Genomic DNA, 22,788 nt, shown 5'->3' on the forward strand with positions numbered 1-22,788 from the left:
AGTTACTACTGTAATCACTAGCCATGAAACACTGAAGTTGTGCGTTCGAAACACGCTCGTGCGGGTGCACTAAACTTCGATCATAATTAACTACGGATGGCAGATTACATATCCAAAGTCGGTGGTTTTCCCCGGGCACTCTGGTTTTCTCAACCAATAAAAACTGGCCTTCACAAAATGCCCCCATCCGCTATGCTTTCTTAAACACAGAAAATCAAGAAAAACAGAATTTTTTGTATTCTTTTTAATGATTCAGCAGAAAAAGTACCCACACATACACACATTCCTGAATATGTCAACCTCTCCCTCAACGGTGGGGCATATGTCCATATGAAGACAATGACGAGACGTGATCTCTCATTCTTCTGTTTTTGAAAAACTCATCAAAACGCGTCGAAGAGTATAATTCACAAAACATACACTTTAAATGCAATCGGACCCACCACATAGCCAAATTCATAAAAGTAATCATTTATGTTTTGGGATGCTAAAAAGTAAAAAGCATGTATTACTTTTAATGAAATTCCATCCGCAGAGTACGGTCGACAAAACTTTATTGAAAAGAAAATGAAAAATTGTTAGCACCAGAAAAATAACCTGAAAAAAGCAAAACAAGCTAAGTAGTGTTTAACATGTTTAAGACAATACGTGGTTTTGTTGTGTTGTTTTATGTGTTGTTCTATGTTGTTTTACGTGTTCGTAGTAATTCTGTAGTTAGTCAGCACTTCGGTGTTGCCATGAACATGATAACTATTAATTATATGGTCACTTTTATAAATTAAAAGTATGAATTATTCTAAAGATTTTCTGATCCAAGGCATAGCCATATTTAGCACAACTTTTTGGAACTTTGTACTTGTTTGGTTTTCTTACTATTTTTTGTCTGAGCGTCACTGATGAGTCTACTGAAATCGAAACGCGTGTATGGCGCATTAAATTTTAAGCTATTTACACGGATTTGTTTTCTCTCAATCGAATTATGACTTTCGAAAAGCGGTATGCTACAGTTGTCTTTATTTAACAAAGTCAAATAAAAACGAACTGTACAACATTTAAAGTGATAGTACTAGTATAAGGTAGAGATCATTCTAGTTTGTGAGCTGATACACATCTTGAATGGCTATTTGTTTCATTTAAACGAATGTTTATAAGTACAAGTACAGATACCAATAATAAAAAAAAATATGCTAAAAGTCATGATCTTAGAACATTTTCAAGGACGCACTATTCCGTCTCGAGTCGTTAACTCTAATAAGATAAGTGTTTTCTATTTTAGTGGTGTGGATATGGTGAATGTACGTATGATGTTAATGCGCCAGTTTCAAACGGTATGTTTCGTGTTTTTGTATGTTTTTTCTAAAAGACAAATGGTGTGCAAGTATATTAGTTAACTTAAATACATAAGTAAACAGAAAGAACTATGAGCTTAAGTGTTAGACGTCTCCTATGTTGCATTCGCAGCCGCTATCCGAATCCAGACCCAGTGGATATGTCACATTGATAAAATCAGACCAATTTGTATATATATATCTTACACGACATACATTTTTTACGTGTCTTCTTATAATTAGTTATCAAAGGTACCAGGATTATAATTAAGTATGACAGACGCGCGTTTCGTCTACATAAGACTCATCAGTGACGCTCATATCAAAAGGGTCTCATAGTATCGATCAATCAAAGGCAACATTAGTATACTGTTAATCAAAAGTCACAAATCGATTAGGCGAAACCAAATCCGGTATCAAACCAAACGTGAGGAACACATATCAACTATAAGAGAAAACTACGGTACAACAGAAGCACTGAACTACTACAAAATTAAACGCAATATTCCTGATTGGCACAGGACATTTTAGAAAAAACGGTGAATTGAAAATAGATTTATTGCTAGCCAAACCTCCCACTTAAATTGCAATGATAACAATACATTTTAACAGAACGTACCGAATATATACCGTAGAAATAATCACAAGAAGACTCAGTACATAAATACATAATATAATAGTACATACCAAAATGTAAACCACTGTGAAAGATTAACAACGGATACCTCCCATAAATTGACGACAGTACACCAAAGCACCCATTATAATAACAAACTGTGCGTCACACGAATGTATCAACGTTCCAAAGAGTTTTTATTGTGATGTTAATTTCATCACATGTAAATTTCGAAAAAGTAGAATATAACATTCAGATTTACTTTGTATATTTTCAACCGAGTTAAAAATACTAATGTAATTTCGTTTTGTAATGGTGTAAATATTTGTATTTTCTAACCATGTTAGATTTTTTGTCCTAAAGAAACCCGAATAAACAAAAAAATCATCACATGCATATAGGTCGTTAAAACTAAAAATCATATATTAAATGAATTAGATGTATAAATACAACAGGAAATCGTGTAGCAATGCGAATGTACGCTCGACAAAACCGAAATATTCGTGAATATGCCACGTTATGAACTTAACATACCAGACGACGATGATGGTTTACCATAATCTAAGACGTGGTAAAAATGTCGGTAGGTAGTTTAGACACATACGCATCGTATAGATCAACCAGTTTTTGAAGGAGTACCAAAATTTCAAAACTGATTTTTAAGCATAAAGTGTGTACCATGCAGCTAGTACCGTCATCAGTCAGCAGGAAAAAAATAAGGCATATGTTAGTATAAAAAATCCGGTTTTCGTTATGTCTCATGTCTCATAAAATAGTGAAACATACAAGATATATATAATAGAAATTTTTATGAGTTATGATTTCCGTTACCTGTATGTATTAATTTGTTGGGGTAATTTTCGTTGCAGGTGTATAATACAATATTTCATTTTAATAGCTGTAATGAACTAAAACTGGTGTACTTTATGTTGTATTGGCTTTATATTAATTTACATAATTTTTCAATAGCTGGACAGCTGTACGATCCAGACACCCAGTGTAAACGCATGTATGGAAACAGATCTGGTCTTTGCATTGTGAGTTACATGTTAATAAACACTATTAGTGTATAACTTCATTTTTTACATAAGTAACAATGAAAAACTGGGATTTTCCTAGTAAAATATTAACTAATAAATTTATTCCTCTATCTTTATGCAACAATGTTAACTGTCAAGACGTTGTTGATAATGTTGCGTACAAAGTAATAAGAGACAAGAATAATCCAAGAATTAATATATCGTGAACACCTGATAAATAACTACGCTTATTCGTGAGTTAATGTGTTGTTAGGTCAAGAATTGAAATTTCTATGTTTAAATTCTTTAAATATTAATTTTATGATTAAAGACTGTTTATCATTGTCGTTCTAGTTACATATAAAAACTTTTGAAAATAAACACTGACATCTAGGCTTTACAGATGGTAGCGGAATTGTTCCTAACGTCGTAACTACAATACCGTTCCTTTTTTAACGAATGTGACCTACATATATGATTAGACTAAAGTTTGTAGTTACCGGTTTTTTACTAACTTTAATTACACGACAGGTGCCACATATGGAGCAGAATCTGTGTATTCTTCCAGAACACCTGAGATCACCTCAGTTTTTGGTTGGGTTCGTGTTGCGTAGTCTTTAGTTTTCTATTTTGTTATTTGTGTACTTTAATTTGTTTGTCGGTTGTCTTTTTCTCTTTTAGTCATGGCGCTGTCAGTTTATTTTCGATTTATCAGTTTGAATGTCCCTCTGCAACACAGTGGAAAAAATGAAACAGGGACATCAAGATAATTAGGTCCACACACAATGCATAGAAAGCTACACACTGAATATGAGCAACTCCTATTTAAAACAAGAATAACATCAGGTATTCCACACGAGAAAAAGGTAGGTTGGTAACGGTCATTATCGAGGACTGTCGACTATTGGACCATATTCGTGGTAATCTGTGACACAATTATTCAATACTATAATAACAGTATATTTATTTACAAACTTTATGTAAATTTCTTCCGCATTTGACAAGTGATAAAAATAATGAGATATACTAGTGGTTTTCATATTTTCAAACTAAGTTGAATAATTGAAGAAATGTTTGATTAAATTGTCAAAAATTTATTTTTCATCACAGGGACTGTATAATGGAGACTTTAAATCTATTTGTGGCACAATGTACTGTACAGATCCTCTAAATCCTAAATCATGTAAAATAGAAGGAGCTGAAGAAGGTACTCAATGTGGCAACAAAAAAGTGAGTAACGTATTAAAGGGGCACTTGCTACGGGATGCATAAAAAAATATGATTTTGTTGTGTTCAATCATTACTGAAAGTGAAATAATAATTCGCTATTAACAGCCAGTATGATTCAATTTTGTCAAAATAAGCCAAGAAACACCGATGATCAATTGTTCATTTGCAAGTGAATAATTCCACCACATTGAATCCGTATTCATGTGAACTTCAGTTTAACCCCTTAGCTAGAGATTGATTATTCATGATTGATGCGTGTTATGCTATTAAAAGGACAGAATGTCAACATTGAAAGTTAAGCAAAGGTAAATCAATCGAGATTGTCTGATTCGATCGTTCTTATACAGGTAAAACCGAAAATGAATTTATGGTTTAAAACTGAAAAATGAAATCAAACATACATGGAAAAATCCATTTGCACGATATCCATATATCTATTTATATATGTGTGATGTTTGTATCGTGTTATGTGAACTTCGGTTGTTTTTGGGGTAATTTCGATAGTTAACTAGATGGCGTGTAGACTTAAATACATATGAAACGAAGCTTCATGTTATCGAGCCTATTCCTTGCAAATTGTTGATTATTTTTTTATTTTTTTATGTTTAGACGTTTTATAATTTGGATGAATATTTACATTGTTTTTTAAGTGTTTTGTCATTTGATTTTGGCATGTGAATATGGACTTTCCGGTTGGTGGATTTTCCTCTGAGTTCAGTATTTTTTGTGATTTTACTTTTTAAGTATAATACAAGAATTTGAGTCAAATCGGTGAACATGGATCTGACAGCAAGTGTCTCTTTAAAATGAAAAGTTTGAATTACAAACTGAACCTTCTTTGGAATACTATAGCCTATACTTTGTAATACATTTGGTCGAAACATTGAAAATACTAATTATTACTAGCAAGTAACCAACCGACAAGATATTCCCAATGTAGTAAATAAGGCTTAAAAACGAACCAAGTATTCAAAATTATTTGTGCAATATATGCATTTATAAAAAGTAGGATGTCCTGTTTTATCGTTAAAGATTTCTTATGTTCATACTTTATCAAGAAGAGATCAGCGTTTAATTCTATACTCATACGTTCCATATCTCAAGTGGTTCGTTTGTGTTTTTTTGTGTTATGCTGTAAAGACAATTTTGAAATCAATTACATTATTGCCTTAATATGTTTGTAAGGGTGTTAATTGTGTCTTCATTTCTGCATTCATGTCTGTTTGTTATTTACTCTTATGCTATTTATGTTTTGATAATCATATTTAAACTCCACATTTATCACGATTTTTATAATATTAAACTTTTTTATATCTATTAATTTGTAATTCTTGTATATGCATAAACACCCTCATGTATATCACCATTTGTTCTATTAGTGAACAAATCAAACTCGCAGATTGTGTTACTCATGTGTGGTTACTAAAACATTATAAAAGTCATGATACATTGTAATACGTTTATCGTACGCGTATTCATCTTTTGAATATTAATATGCGGTTTGTATAAATAATATTGGACATTGACAACAAAATACTGAGAAAAACGGAGACGTTATGATTTCAGTACAGGGCTAAACAAACATTTCATAATTAAACATACGTAATAAAATTAGGAGTGTAAATGGGATTGTGTCATAGAGGCGACCACCCGACCAAAGAACAGAAAACAGCCTTAAACTACCAATTGCTCTAAAATACAGCGTGCAAAAACCTCCATCCGAAGTCGGACTTCATCTGACTCCTAAACAATGTCTTCTAAAATCAAGATTATAGCAATGTTGCATTGTAGTAATTTCAAGTTTTATCGTTTATCTTACAACACTTCAACACGCGAATAAGCAAGGAAAACAATTGATATGTGTTCAGACAATTCAACTTTAAACGTGAAATATGAAATATGACAAAAAGTTAATCGTATTTAGGAACAGATGATAGTTTTAATAACTAGAAACCAATTTGGATCCATTTGTTTTTTGTTTATTCGATGCCTAATTTTTATTAATAAAACAAACATGTTCTTACGTTTCTAGTGGTGTGTTGATGGAGCTTGTACTTACGATTCAAATGCACCAGCAGCCAATGGTAAGTATTCAGCATAAAGTTATATTTAAGAATTGAAAACTTATTTTTGTAAATTCATTGGGGTGTAAAAGTGTTGATCAAAGTACATTCTGTATGAGGCGCGGAAGCGCTTCATTCTAAAAATGTGAGTACGATCAACGCTTTTTCAACCCTATAAGTTTCTATACTTTTCTCTTTGATCATGTAAACACGATTTTGATCATTATTTCTGTTAGTTACCTGTGCACTTTATTGTGGAAACGGGTATTTGGTTCAGCCTTATACACGAAGGAAAGCTTTTTATGCCCCACCTACGATAGTAGAGGGGCATTATGTTTTCTGGTCTGTGCGTCCGTCCGTCATTCCGTTCGTCCGTTCGTTCAGGTTAAAGTTTTTAGTCAAGGTAGTTTTTGGTGAAGTTGAAGTCCAATCAACTTCAAACTTAGTACACATGTTTCCTATGATATGATCTTTCTAATTAGACTTTTGACCCCAATTTCACGGTCCACTGAACATAGAAAATGATAGTGCAAGTTTCAGGTTAAAGTATTTGGTCAAGGTAGTATTTGATTTAGTTGAAGTCCAATTAACTTGAAACTTTGTACACATGTTTCTTAGGTTATGATCTTTCTAATTTAAATGCCAAATTATATTTTTATGCCCCACCTACGATAGTAGAGGGGCATTATGTTTTCTGGTCTGTGCGTCCGTTCGTCCGTTCGTCCGTTCTTTCGTCTGTCCGTTCGTTTTTCCATCCGTCCGTTCATTCGTCCGTCCGTCCGTTCGTTCGTCCGTCCGTCCGTTCGTTCGTCCGTCCGTCCGTCCGTCCGTTCGTTCGTTCGTCCGTCTGTTCCGCTTTAGGTTAAAGTTTTTGGTCAAGGTAGTTTTTGATGAAGCTAAAGTCCAATCAACTTGAAACTTAGTACATATGTTCCTTATGTTATGATCTTTCTAATTTTAAAAACAAATTAAATTTTTTATTCCAATTTCACGGTCCACTGAACATAGAAAATGAAAGTGCGAGTTTCAGGTTAAAGTTTTTGGTCAAGGTAGTTTTTGATTAAGTTGAAGTCCAATCAACTTGCAACTTGGTACAAATGTTCCCTATGATATGATCTTTCTAATTTTAATGCCTAATTATATTTTAAACCCATTTTCACGGTCCATTGAACATGGAAAATGATAGTGCGAGTGGGGCATCCGTGTACTTTGGACATGAATGTTCCTTATGAGTGCTGACCAAGTGTTGTTACTTTGTAGCTGATCCATCATTCAAGATGGCTGCCAGCTGGGGACTTAGTTTAACATAGGACCCTATGGGAAATGCATACAAATGATTTCTTCTAGAGAACCTCTTAATGGAATGAAACCAAACATGGCATGAATGTTCCTTATGAGGTGCTGACAAAGTGTTGTTACTTAGTAGCCGATCCATCATCCAAGATTGCCGCCAGCGGGGGACTTAGTTTAACATAGGACCCTGTGAGAAATTCATACAAATGACTTCTTTTAGAGAACCTTTGAATGGAATGAAATCAAACATGGCATAACTGTTCCTTATGAGGAGTTGACCAAGTGTTGTTAATTTGTAGCTGATCCATCATCCAAGATGGCCGCCAGCGGGGGAATTATTTAAACATAGCCCCCTATGGGAAATGCATACAAATGACATCTTTCAGAGAACCACTGAATGGAATGAAACCAAACATAGCACGAATGTTCCTTATGAGATGCTGACCAAGTGTTGTTACTTTGTCTCCGTTCCATCATCCAAGATGGCTGCCAGCGGGGGGGGGGGGGGGGGGGGGCTTAGTTTAATATAGGACCCTATGGAAATGCATACAACAGTCTTCTTCAAGAGAACCACGGAACTGAGTGAAATCAAACATAGCATGAATAGTCCTTTCCTTATGAGGTGCTGGCCAAGTGTTATTACTTTGTAGCCAAATTTTATCTGTTTTTATATGATTTTAAAAACCCAAGTAGAGTCAGGTGAGCGATATAGGCTCTTGAGAGCCTCTAGTTAATTTGTATATTACTTCTAGGTTAAGTTAACGTCACATCTGTATCTCTATGCTTGATTCAAATGATTTTTTTATTTTGTCGGGTCGCATTGAATTAATATGCATTCGCATTAAGTTAAATGAAATGCAATGAGCGAATGAGAGGGAGGGCACTTTTTCTCGGAAATAACTTTTACTGAACTTCGCTTACTTTATCTCTTATTGTTCGCATGAATTTAATGTTATTTAATTACGTCGGTTACATCTTACTGAATGAGAACTGCTTATCCTTCGAGAAAACCCAACTTCGTATACGTTTGTTGTAGAACAAGAATAAATTTAGTTTTTAATTCTTCATATTGACTTACTGAGACAAATAAATTAAAACTCTCTGCTTGTTAAACATGAAGTTTCTTTTCGTTTGAATGTTAACATGAACCTCTATTTCATAATCATATTGCTTCGCCTATGATAAAGGGACAGTAAATAAAATTGTTCAGGGGACACAGCGTGAAGTAATAATCTTTAAATATATGCATATTAACATTTTCAATGACTTCATAATACAACAGTGTTTTATAAGAAAGGCAGAAGATAAAAAAGGGATATAAGACTTATACGTCGACATCGCAATGACAAAATACGAAAAAGGACCAAAAGTCATATAGGAATATATGAAATACAACATAGCTGAACTTGACAAATCGTCATGCCATTCTGTTTGGTTGAAAAATAGATTAAACGATTCATCTCATGTATCTTTCTTTTTTATTTTTTTATAATATATTTACATTTTTAATATTAACAAAAAATATATATATATTCAGGGTTCATGAATTAAAAAACAAGTAGGCTCATCGTATAACACATAACCACTCTAAATTTTGCTAATTGGGAAGAATGCTTCAATTAAAATTTCTTTACGATTTATTTGTTAAAGACTAATACTGTTTCTTCTCTTATTTTATGACTGATAAAGTGAACTTATATTGTATAGATAATTGTTTATTCGGTGACAAATTTACTTTTTCGGTCAATGGGTATGAATGTCGTTTTGGGCGGTGTGTACGCTGTCCGGTGTTGATCGACATCTTAATAAATATAAAAACCTCATATTTTCATTCTGACATGCGTGAGGGGATCGGTTCTGATTGAGGACATCGTGAATGCGTGAGGGGACGTGAAATCATAATATAATATCCAAACTATGAGTCTTTGAAAGTTGCCTAAATGTGGTCAGATTGTTCATGAGAAAACACATTTGTGTGCATGAACAAAATTAATGAGATAGAATTTTGAAATACATTGTGGGAAGATAGGTTTTACGAACAGTAAAAGAAAAACAATTGTCAACGATTTGTTTCTAGCTACAAATAAAAGTGACGCTCAGATGAAAAAAGTTCGAAAGCGAAGACAAGTACATTGAGGACCAAAAGTTCCAAAAAGTTGTGCCTAATACGACTAGGGTTTCTGCCTGGAATAAGAACATCCTGGTTATTTCGAATAATTCATAATTTTGCAACCAGTGATGTTTTATAAAATGACTATATAATAGATATACATGATAAAATCGAAGTGGTGACTAACTACACAATAAAAACGGTTACATAAAACTATCTAAACCAGCACATAAAAATTCACAGCCGAGTTAGCCAAAACCATAAACGCACAAAGTGACGTAATATATGAATTTCTTAAACAATATCCCAAAAATAGGATAGACAGAATTCAGGATTAGATTTGCAATACTGATATAACATTTATCAATAACAATGAAAATTACAATATTAATTATTATCTCATTGTGGACTGGTAGTAAACTATTCCGATTATTTGCACAAATCCACGAATTTGGACACATATTTGAAATTTATTTGGTAGACTTTTATTCATAAAAAGAAACATGGTCATTTATGGTTATTTCAAAATTATATCTCATTATTTTTATTTATGCACACAAATGTTTTTTTCATAAACAATCTAACCATATTAAGGCAACTTTCAACGACTGATAGCTTGTATATAAAGATATGATTTCAAGTCCCCTCACGCATTCACGATGTCCTCAATCAGAACCAATCCCCTCACGAATGACAAATTGAAAATATGAGGTTTTTAGATTTATTAAGATGTCTATCAACACCGGACAGCGTCCACGACGCCCAAAACGACATTCATACCCATTGACCGAAAAAAAAGTAAATTTGAACTTGTAGGTCTGTTAATAGAACCATTTTAAAATCAAAATGTTACTTTTTTAGGCAAATTATCGTGGGACAACTGATTTTGTAGGAGTTCAACTCCACGTACAACAGTAAATGATACATGTATCTCTTCGTTCAGTATTCACCACAGCATAGCATTCTCCGATTTTCAATATTTTGATCAGTCGAATAAGAAAATTGCGATTTAGAAATGTATATACCTTTCGAAGCGGTGACAATTGCTCCACTCAAGCACAACCGGAAAATCCTCTCACGGTTTTCATTGCAGAACCAAATGTTCTGCGTGTGTAGATTACCAGCCGTGTCTAAGCATTTGTGCTATATGTATATTGTTTTCATTTTGTTATATATGAGAACAATTTAGTAGCAACTAATTATATAAAAAAATACAAGTTTGACCCGGACCATTAAACGAGGACATTTCTTTTTAAAAATGTTTTATGTTACTGTGTTTCTTATTGCTTTTTCGTTCAATGTTTTTTATATAAATTATGCCGTAATTTTTCTCGTTTGAATTGTATTTCATTTGTCATTTCGAGGCCTTTAATAGCTGACTATATTGTATCGGCTTTGCTTATTGTTGAAGGCCGTACGATGACCTATAGTTGAGCATACCCAACTTCTTTTTATATGGAGTTTTAGGAAGGACTATTGGCATCATGAAAAGAAAGTCATTAAAGCTTTTAAATGACCGTCAGAACTGAGAGAGGTACAAAACAATAAATTTATAATGTTTTAGTGCTTGTTGCCTGCTCTTCGATATTCTATAAGATATGAGTTTATCAACCATCCAACCCCAGGCTGAAATGCTTACAGACAGCCTACATGGGTAAATCGTAGTACATATTGTCTTGTTCAGTTTCGGTACACTTAGATTCGGCGTGTACTAAATTGAAGTTTGAGAGAATTTTGCAGCTAAATGATGGGGCACCAACTGTGTGCACCTGTTGTTACGTCAATTTGATGTTAGAGTAATCGTCTTTTTCTAAATATAACTAATTATATGTATAAACTTTACTGAAGTTATTATTTGGACCAAGTATTTTTACCTTAATATGAATTCCACTAAATTAATACAAAATGTTATCAAGCTATTTTTGTTTTGTTTTTGTGACATCTGTAAGCAAAATTGTTTATGTTGTGTGATATTTTGTATATTTAAAATGCATGGTCAGCTTCAATAAAAGAAAGGCAAAAGATACTAAAGGGACATTCAAACGCATAAGTCATAATTCGTAAATAAACTGACAACGCTATCGATGACTAAAACACAAACATTACACTATAACATTTTTTTTTCCGAAGGCATGTAAACCAAAATTGTTTTATCAGTTTTTAGTAGAATATTCCTGGAAAGTTTGTAGTATCTGATTTTATGATTTCCCGAATTTCGACATTTTTCGAAAACATTTGATTAAACTAGATATCTTAATGATAAGTGTGGCCAACCTTGGCTGCAGAGTTTCCAAGGGGGAGATTTTTGTATAATTTAATGACGAAGACGATGACAAACTGTCCATAATAAGAAAAGCTCACCTGGTTCCTTGGGTCAGTAGAGCACAAATTAAATGTTGATTTTGAGCAAGAGGCATGTATGAACCCTTTCTCTTCCTATTGTGCAATTATAAGAAACAAATACATTTCGAAAAATAGTCGGTCTTCTTTTTAATAAGAGGCATCAGTCATTTGCTGACGAACAGAACTCTTGAATCTTTTAAGGCAATAAAACAAACAAAAATAGAATAGGGCAATGACACGAAATTGAAAAAGGACAAGATCAGATGCCTCGAAAGTGAAGTCGTCAGATTTATCGCGCTATGCGTAAATATGCCCTATGCATACTTCTGTTTCATGCCAATATTCATCAGGTCAGAACGTCACAATAGAGAATGTAACAAATAATCAGGTGTTACATTAAGTACTTATATACATTTTAAGAGTTCGATCGAAGATATATGGAAATGAATTAATCGACATCAATTTAAACAATCGTATTTTTATTAGAGATATAGAGAACTTTACTGGCGTAACAGGGTTCAATGTTTATAATTTATCAATAAACGTTGTAACATATTTTAGCAAATATATTTTTAAACACGTTTGAGCGAGGCAAATAGTTATACATGTACATGTTTAGTTAATAAAAAAGACATGTTTTAGTAAAATCCGATTTACAAATGATATCGAATATGTCCCTTACGTCGAAACTACAATTCCCTTCCATTTTAAGAGTGTGACCTACCGAATTAGACTATTTACCGGATTTGTTATTACATGAGCAACACGACGGGCGCCACATGTGAAGAAGGATCTGCTTACCCTTCCGGAGTACCCGAGATCACCCCTAGATTTTTGTGCGGTTTGTGTTACTTATTCTTTAGTTTTCTGTGTTGTGTCATGTGTGCTATTGTTTGTCTTTTTGTATTTTTCATTTTTAGCCATGGCATTGTCAGTTTATTTTCGTTATTTTCGTTATATGAGTAATTAGCTTCTGGTATCTTTTGTCCCTCTTTTAAATGATTTTGAATATTAATACAAATTAATATATTATACCTGATCAATATTCCTTTAAAATGACTTCTAACAAAATATGTTTTTATTGAATAGTGGTGTGTGTATGGTGTTTGCACGCATGCTGCAAATGCGCCTGTATCTAATGGTAAGTTTCGTGTTGTTGATATTCAGGTTTTTACTTGCAAACTTTATTTACAATTGGTTCTTATGGATACTTTTGGTGTTGCAACATGTCATAACATAATTCAAAAGTAGCCATTTAGAAGTCGTCGTTTATTAATTCTTTCCATTTTGGAATAATAATGGAAAATATAACATTCAAATTCAGTACCAATATGTTCTTTGAATTATCCTCAAGAAAACTTTTAGTCATTAAAGATAAAAAGAAAATATTCACCTCAAATTTAACTATTTCACAAATAGACTAGTCACTATAAAACAATCCTAAATGAATAGTTTGTACAATTTCTTTTAAGACTTTATACCTAATTCGTTGATATAAAAAAAAATTGCGTTTATCAATATTTATAGAAACCATGTGTATAAAATTGAAATATCTTATAATTTGGAGAATCTAATAAAAACCAATTAAAACGGTGTATCAATATTTCTTTATTGCAACATTGATTCGAAAGTTGTTAATATTAAAAAGAATAAGTACAGGTATGACTGCCATTGAGACAACTCTCCATCGAAGTCACAATGTGTAAAAGGTAAACAATTATAGGTCAAGGTACGGCCGTCAACTTGGAATCGTGGCTCACACAAAGCAGTAAGCTATACAGAACCATGAAATGACTATTGTCAAACAATTCAAATAGGAAAACCAACGGTCATATTTATATAAAAAAACTAGAATTCTACTTAATGCTTAATTTCTCAAGCTGTGTTGAACAGAACACTGATTCGATGTTGGGAGGGGGGGTTGTATACATGATCTTGCACTGATGTGAGCGCATTTTTTGGAACAGTTAGTCCGAGTAATGCAAGGTCTTGTAAAATTAATTAAAAAAAATGATTGATAAAACTATTTCTGAAAGATGTAAAACAAAAGTGCATAGTATAGCACTGATAAAAAGATATGTTTATCAAACCATATACCCTTGAATAGAAATGAAATTACAACTAGCCACTTAATTTGATACATGACACTTAACAAGGGATGTCTTTAATGAGATTTAACTGCATAGACATAACAAAATATTCATCATTTAATTGATCTCGTCAAGTCTACAGCATTTATAGTAAAGAAAATATCTATACTCGGCGCTTTTGCCAACACAAGACATATGCTGCTAATCGTAACAAAAAGGTCACCATACTATACTGAGGAAAAAGCCATCTGTATTCTGGAGTTCCTATTGACAACATATTTGTTGTTTTTGGCGGTGCACTTTTTTGCAAATTGTCGGCTTTCATAGAGAAAAGAACTGTGAAACTGAAAATGAAACAACAATATTGATTTCCTTACATTATTTTTAGACTAAAACCTCGTATTTATGATAGTAGGTTATCATCTTATTACAAAAGTGTATTACAAACCAGATAAGGGATTTAAATATCCCGACTCATTCGGTATTTCAAAGATTGCAGTTCCTACTCAGACTTTGTGAAACGGCACCAGTGTCGGAATTGAATAGGAAATGAATGCAACTGTCATAGATAAAGAAAGGCAACAGTAGTATACCGCTGTTCAAAACTCATAAATCCATGGACAAAAAACAAAATCGGGGTAACAAACTAAAATCGAGGGAAACGCATTAAATATAAGAGGAGAACAACGACATAACGTGACATGTTTATAACTAGGTTTAAACCTAGGTTTAATCCACCGTTTCTAAATTGGGAAATGTCTCTTACGTGTCAGTCTCACAAAGTAATAAGCCTGGTACGTGTGGTAACTTGGTATTTTTTCATCAAGCTACAATTATTTTTGCCGGTACTGTATTTTGCAAAACGCCATCTTTAACTCGGATATCAAGAACATGAAACGTTTGTCTACTGAAAGACTACATTCTTTTCTTTTATTGAATATTTATTCTGATAAATCTAGTCGTAGTCAAATAAGATAGCACATATATGTATAGGTAGAGATCACTTTCAAACACGTGAACGACACAAAGACTTTATTTCACTTTTTATACAAACTTTCTTTAAGTTGTGTTTGAATAAAAGCTCAATATTTGTACTGCAATGTTTCATAGCCGGACAGCTGTACGATCCAGACACCCAGTGCAGGCATATTCATGGAAACAGTTCTAGATTTTGCAGAGTAAGTAAACAAAAACACTGTAATAATATTCAATAACATGGTATTTATAATTTCAGACTGCTTGTCGGTGTCGTCTAAATATTATCGACGTACATATTACATGTACCTTTCCGATACTTCACACGTTCATTCATATTATGTGTACCTTTCTGATACTTAACACGTTCATTAAAGAAACTTTCCTGTGGATTCATTTATGTTCGTGGATATCAGTTTTCTTGCATTGCTAAATACTTGCATATTCCTGGATAGTTGATTACGTGGTTTTGCCAATCGCTGTATACAAAGCCTATTGAAAATACGATATTCGTAAAACATTTGTATTCGTGGTTCACTTTTACCCACGAAACCAACAAAAAAAGGTATCCAACGAATATCCGTCCATAGCATTCATGCATCTTTGGGATGGAATACAGATAAATGAAGCTTCTGTTATGACTAATATATTGTATATTCCTTTTTGTAATCGCAAATAGACACCATTTTGTGCAGTTTTCCAAACATAATCACCCTGTACCAGCAAATATGTAAATTTCTCTCATTGAACTAATTAGGCTTACTTTGAAATGTCCCTGTCATTGTCTTGATAAAAATAAGTGCACCTACAAGATACCAATGTATAACATCTTGATAATATAATAAACAAAAAAACAAAAAACAAAAAACAAAAAAACAATACAAAACAAAACAAAACAAAACAAAACAAAACAAAACAAAACAATACAATACAATTCAAGAAGCATATAAAAATCTTTATAAAAACGAAAAATGTGAAAAGAAAGGAATTTCAAGAAAAAGAAAAGTAACAAATTTAATGCAACCGTCATGACTTTATTCCAAATGTGTGTATGTTTGGGTAGGTGTCTCATTGTAACATATTGAACATTTTTTTTTATTTTAAAGATATATAGATCAAAAGTCAAGTTTATCTGATCATAAAAAAATATTTATTCACCATAGGGAACAACAACACGAGTGGAGTAACCCTTTGGTACATCTGAATGCACACTCGCTTTTTCCAAAAGCGCCTTGATGTTTAAATTTCAAGTTGTATATTGTATGTGTTGTTTGAAGCTTTTTTCTTATTGTGGCTTTTACGTGTTAGTTACTTTTTTTGTTTCTCTTTTTGTAAAGTTTTGTTATACTCATGAATTAATATATACAATACCAGGTGTATTTATCCCATTTAGGGGGTGTATAAAGGAAATTTTACACCTATATGTAGGGAGTTATACTGTACAGATCCAGCTAATCCAACTTCCTACAAGGCAGAAATAGCTGAGGAAGGTACTCAGTGTGGGAACAAAAAGGTTAGTATTTTTTTTTATAAAGGTAACAGGTTTAAATAACAAGTGAATAAATGTTTTGATTATGGTATAGCATAATCAGATGTTTTCATTTTGTATAGTGTAGAAGCACTACGAAAAATATAACTTATTTTTCCATAAATTTGTTTCAATATAACAAACAATTGTGTCTATCATAGCAGTACCTTTTATTGACAAATATTGTTATTTCTTTTTGGAAGTGAGTGTTCTGTATTATTGTCTAACTATTATACATAAATCAAAAAGTTATTTTCAAATAGATATGAATTATTTGTTACTATGATTTAAAAGTCTAACCACTCTTTCATATGTGACTAATTTGTCGATAAAGTGTTTGGCACAGACGACTAAAATCAAATCGTGGCATACATGGTGTACAAGATGTAATCATTGCACAGTGTATAAGAATAAAAAATAAAATTAGCAAGTTAAAGTTTTGGAGATTTTAAAATCAAGAATAATAAGGATGAAACGTTTCCTTTAATTTTACTCCCTGTGAATACTTTATATAAAATATTTTAATCGAAAACATCATATTTTTGTTTAGTGGTGTGTAGACGGAGCATGTACATTTGATACAAAAGCACCAGTAGTCATTGGTATGTAGTCAACATAAAGATTTCATAAAGTCATACATTCGAGACAAACACAAGATTTGCTGACATACGTGTAGTGTTAAAATGCAACATTTGCCAAATTCTATAGATAAAATGATTGAGAACAAAACTACTGTTTGCCTGTTTTTAGATCACATGGTATCTCGAGATTTGCATTTGAAATGATTTTGAAAAATTATTTCACCTTTTAACTTCAATTGGACAAATGAGTAGATCCGGTAATGGCTGATATTGGCCTCAAATTTCAGGTTCATCTAACGAAAGATTGTGTACACTTTTTTAACACTTAAGTGTCTATTTTAATTGATTCAATTAGTTTATATGAAAGATTTTAATTGATTTAGTCATTAAAACGCTCCGATTCAAGCTTAAACATGAAATATCTATCAAATACATGTATGCTAAAAAAACGTCACTTTTCAGATGGTTTTTGTCAAAAATGAAAGTGACCGCATCCGTGTTCATCCTCATCCTTTATACATGTTATGTATTATCATCAAATACAACTTATATTTCCATATTATGAATGAACACGAATGAGACCACTTTCATTTAACACGGAAACCGTCTAAAATTTAACTAAAATGCTATAATTGTGAAGATTTCAGTATTTAGCACGAATTAATGATGCTAGTACCAGATATTTGTGCATTGTATTGTCAAAAACAGCCCATATTTATGTAGCAGAAGCATTCTATTTTCCAATCAATAGATAAAAGATTACATTATCACAATTTTGTAAAACTGCTATATTTTGGGGCCAAAAAGGGGTCTTACTGAACCTACTCCTTTCGCTTTGTTCAATCTCTGGGATTGTATAGATTGATTTAGATTTGTAGACAGTTTTCGTTTTATATTATATAAAAAAGACACCTTTTGCTTTACGAGAAACAGAAACATATTATTTGAAGGACATACAAGTAATAATAACAAAACAGAACAAAAGGAATACAAAACACCAACTTGACTCGAAATGGTTAGAAATTTGTGATTACTGCTTTCAATATACCTGAAGCTATTCTTTTGTATAGATACTTGTTTGTTTGGCGATAAAAAAGGAAGTGTGTTCAGTAATGGATGGTCATGTGCAGACATGATGCGGATTGCACCTAATAATTGTCCTGTCGTACCGATAAAGTGTTGTGCATCATGTGCACCTCCAACAACTACTTCATCTTCGACAAGCCAACCAACGACGACAATAACAACCCCTACAACGACTACAATACATACAACGACCACAACACCCTCTACGACCATAACACTTACAACGACAACAATACCGACAGCTACGGAATTATCGACAACGACCCCAACACCTACAACGACCACAATACCGACAACTACGGAACTATCGACAACGACCGCAACACCTTCAACGACCAAAATACCAACAACAATACCTTCAACGACCAAAATACCCACAATACCTACAACGACCACACTATCTTCAACAACTTTAAGACCTACAACGACCAAAACCCCTACAACGAATACACATTCCACAACATCAAAAACCACGAAAACAAAAGTGGCTACTCCGACTACAAATTATTCAACATTGAAGATAAACACTTACACAACGCGGAATATAGAAAATTACAGTCAACATGGTAAGAACATAACTGTTTCTGTTAAACTCATTAAGTCTAAAAGTTATAGATTTGAATCACTAATATATATACTACACAAACCTTTTAATTTAATTTGACAAGAAATTACTTGTATAGTATATTTAGCTTCACCTATGTAAAATATAGGTTAATTTCTTTAAAATTGAGTTCATATAGCTGTGCTTAACAGAGATAGGTACAAGGATATTTGCTACATAATCAATAATCATATATAGTCATCAGATGTTAAGAAAATTCATTTACTTTTCAGAAGGAATTGATTTTTTAAAAAGATATTTTCTTAAATTGATTATTGTATCTTTTATTGAATCAGCTAATTTTACGAATGAAAAAAAATATAACGTTCAATGAATCATATCGTGATTACACAGATATTGGATTAAAATTTTAGTTTGGCATCATATTTCACCCCTGTGCTGTTCCTTACTCTTGGTCAATAATGATGGATCTTTCTCTATAAGCATAAACTATTGCACCTGTTGGTTACCCAAGCAACACTTAATTAATTTACGTAAATGGCTATCCCGAGTTGGACTCATGACCGGATTTGTAAATAACATGAACATCATGACAAGAGCAAAAACTTGAGCAGGAATGGCTTACCTCTTTGAAACACGTGACTGTTGATGCCTTGGTTGTCTTTGATGTTATCTTCTATGCGTAGTGATTTTAGACAACTTATTTTACATGTACTCATATTTTATTTGTATTACCTCCTTGGTATATATTAACACTTTTTTCATGATTTTTTTTCATTTTCAAAGATACGATGCTGATAGCATTAGGAACAGGTGTTGCAGTTCTCATATCACTCGTTCTGATTTTCATCGTAGTGTGCAGGAAAAAAGTACGGAGGGCAAAAGTTGAAGATATAGAGGCAAAAAAGGTAAACACCGGAATAAGAAAAGAATTTTATTTTGTAACATAAAAAGTCAAATAACAAAAATATCAAACTCCGAGAAAAATTCAAAATGGAAAACCCCGATTCAAATGGCAAAATCTAAAGCTCAAATACACCAAACCAATAGAAAATAACTGTCATATTCCTGACTGTGTAAAGTAAATTTATTCTTTTATAGCTAGCTAACATAAACCTCTCACTTGTATGACAAAAAATTACATAATATTAACAACAGTGTGTGAACAAAACATACAGACATAATATGTAAGAAGACAAAAAAAGGAGCACAGCAGTCTTCCTAGTGTTAATACCAGTAAGAAACATTGTTCTTAATATATCATGAAATATACTTTAACATCAAAGCATATAAATTTGATGTTTATGAAAGTTGAAACTTTTCGTTGTAATAAGGATATTTCATTCATATATGTATATTTATATGCAAATGTATAATCCACAATGTTTAACAAATATTTTTTCTTAAGAATTAAAAAAAAATAGTTCAATATATAATATTATGTCATGAATTAAGATAAGACTGCTGTTTTCCTGATATTATATATCTATGGCTATTTCAAATACATATTTTACAGAAATCAAGTAGAAGAACAAGAGATAAGGGAAATGTGAATAGAGAAACCGTGAATCATATAATGGTGTCAGGAAATACAAGAACTCAAACGACAATGAAAATACGTTACTGACCAGCAACTAAAAAAATACTTATACATTTCCGATTATGGGGCCGTTTTATCAACGAATATACTCAATACAATAGCATAGATATCATATATAAATATTCTTATTTCTTATGCAGCAAAAATACTGCAATCTGATTGGTTAATTACCCCGGTGTAAATAACACCCCACTCCCGGATAAATAAAATTTTGCCAAAAATTTTAGAATTTTTAATTTTTTTTTGCCAAGATAAAAAAAAAAAAAAAAAAAAAAATATCAGATGTTAAAATTTCAAAAAAAAAAAAAAAAAAAGAAATTTGAAAAAATATTTCAAATTTTTTTTTCCGGAATACTCAAAGAACAAAGAAAAAATTAAGTAAAAGTAATGCGCAGCAACATGGACATTGAAAAAATGTTACACTGCAAATTTTTCATTACCATTTTTTCAATTTTGCATCCTGGTTTCAAAATGAGTAAAGAAAATGTTCACAAGAAATAAATTTGTTATCTTAGTGTAATCAGGGGTGTACGGAATTTTACACCGTTGTTGAAAATTCATACACCCATTCGGCTGCGCCTCAGGTCAAATGAGGTACGTTGAAAATAACATGTAAATATACATTTTATGTTTTACGTCGCAATGTATGAAATGTCATGCAGCCTGTAAAGCAACTTGAAACATAATTGTTCCAAGACTTACTATGTTCTATCAAATAAAATATTACATAAACGTTTATAATTATAACGTTAACATATAACTTTATTTCTCCAAAGCAATACGGTTATAACATAATGTCTGCAGTGATTATTTTAAAATCAAATGATGTGCAATGCGAACGATCGTTTTACAATAAATCTGCCTATAAAAAAAAACGAAACAAATGTAGCATAAAGCCCCCTATTCTCTACTTTGTATGCCCTTAATATAAAAATGAGGAGAAGTGGACTGATTGCAAATGAAGTGAATTTATACAATTTTAGGTCATCGAACATCCTTTAACAATGAGAAAATCCATACCATATTTGTATAAAAATACATAAACGGTTCTAAAATTAAGTTGAGGTAGCGAAAACAATTATTTTGAATCTAGGTGGTTGTTGTGATCATTTGAAATCACAATATTACATGATTTGCTCGCACACCTAAGATCCCTTAAAACACTGGTCTAGTAACGTGTGCATTTTCGTCATTTGTCAAGTTTCTATACAATAGTCATTGTTTACTATAAAAGAAATAAGTGAACCCGAATTCAAAACATGGAACAAACAGACGCTTGAAAAAAAGCTCCATGATCGAAACTGTTATTACATATTTGAAAAAGCATCGCATTTACTATATTTTGAAAATGTATTAATAAATTTGTTTCGTCTACTTGACTATTAGTGTTATCTTTTGTGAAGTATGTTTGACTGACAAAAAACAATTTTGACTAATTATTTATTTTAAATGTAAGGATTAAAGTACTGTAGAAATATAGAGGTATACCTAGGTCTTGTTAGATAGCTTACTAGTTGAAAATAATTTGTGCGTTTTAACTCATCAGTTACGTGTATCTTGTCTACGCATTTATGATATATGTATGTTGTTTTTATTTTGTTATATATTAGGATTATTGAGTAGCAACTAAAACAATAAGACAAGTTTCACTCCAAGCATAGAATTAGGACACTACATTTTAAAAATGATTTTTAAAAACAATATGCAGTTTGTTGCTATGTTTTATATTTGTTTTCGTTCAATGTTTTGAACATACATTATGCCGTTATTTCTCTCGTTCGAATTATTTTAAATTTGTCTTTTAACTGACTATGAGGTATGGACTGCTCATTTTTAAAGAGCTGTACGATTTTAATTTCTGTGTCATGTGGTCTATTGTTGAGAGTTATCTAATTGGCAATCATACCACATCTTCTTTATATATGGAGTTTTGTGAAGGACTCTTGGCATCATTAAAAGTAAGTCATTGAAAGTTGAAGAATGACTGAACTGAAAAAGGGATAAAACAATAAATATGTAACGTTATAGTGCTAGTTGTCTGCACGGTAATATTCTATAAGATTTGACTTTAACAGCCATCCGAGAGCAGGCTGAAATGCTAACAGACAATATTGTAAGGTTAACTTTACAAAGTGCGACGGTGGTTACGCTGAAGTGCGATGGTCTGTCTGTAACATAGAGTATAATAACTAAAAAGACATGAGCTGTTTAAACTAAATACAAAAATGTACAGTTAATATCTTAAAGAAAGTAATCATTTAACTTCAAAAGTGGAGGGGGCTGAATTTTTGTCTGAGTAAGAAATCTTGTTCAGGCATAGCGGTAAACTTTTGTTTTTGATTTTTCGACGCTTCAATCAAA

The 22,788-nt window shown here is 32.1% G+C and overlaps 1 protein-coding gene across 1 annotated transcript in view; it reads left to right on the plus strand.

The window, feature by feature from the left end:
- LOC139504177 (metalloprotease mig-17-like) overlaps positions 1–20,454 on the plus strand; it is a 30,826-nt gene extending 10,372 nt beyond the window's left edge. Inside the window, exons 8-13 of the mRNA XM_071294241.1 lie at positions 1,277–1,328; positions 2,914–2,981; positions 4,074–4,193; positions 6,226–6,277; positions 16,513–16,580; positions 20,344–20,454. Of these exons, the coding sequence (XP_071150342.1) occupies positions 1,277–1,328; positions 2,914–2,981; positions 4,074–4,193; positions 6,226–6,277; positions 16,513–16,580; positions 20,344–20,454 (471 nt within the window). The remainder of the gene's footprint in view (positions 1–1,276; positions 1,329–2,913; positions 2,982–4,073; positions 4,194–6,225; positions 6,278–16,512; positions 16,581–20,343) is intronic.
- The last annotated feature ends 2,334 nt before the right edge of the window (positions 20,455–22,788 follow it).

The sequence above is a fragment of the Mytilus edulis genome, chromosome 14 (genome assembly GCF_963676685.1).
Source record: "Mytilus edulis chromosome 14, xbMytEdul2.2, whole genome shotgun sequence".
Lineage (NCBI taxonomy): Eukaryota > Metazoa > Mollusca > Bivalvia > Mytilida > Mytilidae > Mytilus > Mytilus edulis.